Here is a 1,222-nt window from a genome sequence, read left to right as displayed (position 1 = left end):
AAAGGAAAAATTGAAATCGCATCATATGACCCCTTTAAAGCAGCTCTGCAGATGAAAGTAGTATCATTATTCAGCTCAATTCAGTTCAGTGTTGATTCAGTTCAATGCCATAACATTATCAATGTTGCAAAATTCATGATGACTTCCATTTCACCTGTAAAACAGCTTTACTGAAGACAATAGTGTCAGTATCCAGCTTAATTTAGTTCAGTGTCAGTACAGTCAAATTGATAATGTCTTCTGAATAGTAATTGTCTTTTAAGCATGTGTGAGGTTAACAGGTAATTAACTGACTGATATCCTCAGTCTTTTGCTGTACAGACCTGCGCAGCTATTGCTGTCCAACGGCGGACTGATAGTCTAGTTTGGCTTCAGCTGTCACTTCCTTCCAAATGAAGGACGGCAAGGAGAACTCTAACACCACTGCTGGAAGTTTTGCCACAAATCTGGACCACACAAAACCATGCTGGTACTGGGACAAGAAGGACCTGGCCCACACCCCGTCCCAGTCCGATGGCATGGATCCAGCCACAGAAGCCCGGTACAGACGAGAGGGAGCCCGGTTCATATTCGACGTCGGGACACGTCTGGGACTGTATCCTTTTAATACTGCCATGTATACATATACATAGTTTCAGTTCTGTGTAGGAATGGTTTTGAAATATTGAGAGGATTCTGATATTCTCCTTAACCAATTTTTAAGACATTATGACACTCTGGCAACTGGAATAACATACTTTCATCGTTTTTACATGTTTCATTCATTCAAACAGTTTCCCAGATATGTAAGTGTTTATGCTCTTGACAATCTGATACTTTTTTACATTTGATGCATTTTGGCAGATTATTTAATCCGTAGCATTTTCTTTCCATCCTACCATATAATGCCTAATAGCTTACAGTGTTTATAGGCAAAGTACTGCTTTGGGGTAATTTATCATTTATTTATTCTAATATGTGACCCTGGAGCACAAAACCAGTCTTAAGTCGCTGGGGTATATTTGTAGCAATAGCCAAAAATACATTGTATGGGTCAAAATTATTGATTTTTCTTTTATGCCAAAAATCATTAGGATATTAAGTAAAGACCATGTTCCATGAAGATATTTTGTAAATTTCCTACTGTAAATATATCAAAACTTAATTTTTGATTAGTAATATGCATTGCTAAGAACTTCATTCGGACAACTTTAAAGGCGATTTTCTCAATATTTAGATTTTT

The 1,222-nt window shown here is 37.2% G+C and overlaps 1 protein-coding gene across 1 annotated transcript in view; it reads left to right on the top strand.

Annotated features, from left to right (window-relative positions):
• Window positions 1–301: 301 nt before the first annotated feature.
• LOC107728344 (cyclin-K) overlaps window positions 302–1,222 on the top strand; it is a gene marked incomplete at its 3' end in the record, with an annotated part of 6,522 nt that continues 5,601 nt past the window's right edge. The window contains exons 1-2 of the mRNA XM_016538484.1: window positions 302–595; window positions 704–785. Of these exons, the coding sequence (XP_016393970.1) occupies window positions 393–595; window positions 704–785 (285 nt within the window). The remainder of the gene's footprint in view (window positions 596–703; window positions 786–1,222) is intronic.

The sequence above is a fragment of the Sinocyclocheilus rhinocerous genome, unplaced genomic scaffold (genome assembly GCF_001515625.1).
Source record: "Sinocyclocheilus rhinocerous isolate Xijiao unplaced genomic scaffold, SAMN03320098_v1.1 scaffold277, whole genome shotgun sequence".
In the NCBI taxonomy this organism is placed as follows: Eukaryota; Metazoa; Chordata; class Actinopteri; order Cypriniformes; family Cyprinidae; genus Sinocyclocheilus; species Sinocyclocheilus rhinocerous.
Note: the sequence above shows the minus strand (reverse complement) of the source record. Positions and strands in the feature narration are given on the sequence as shown.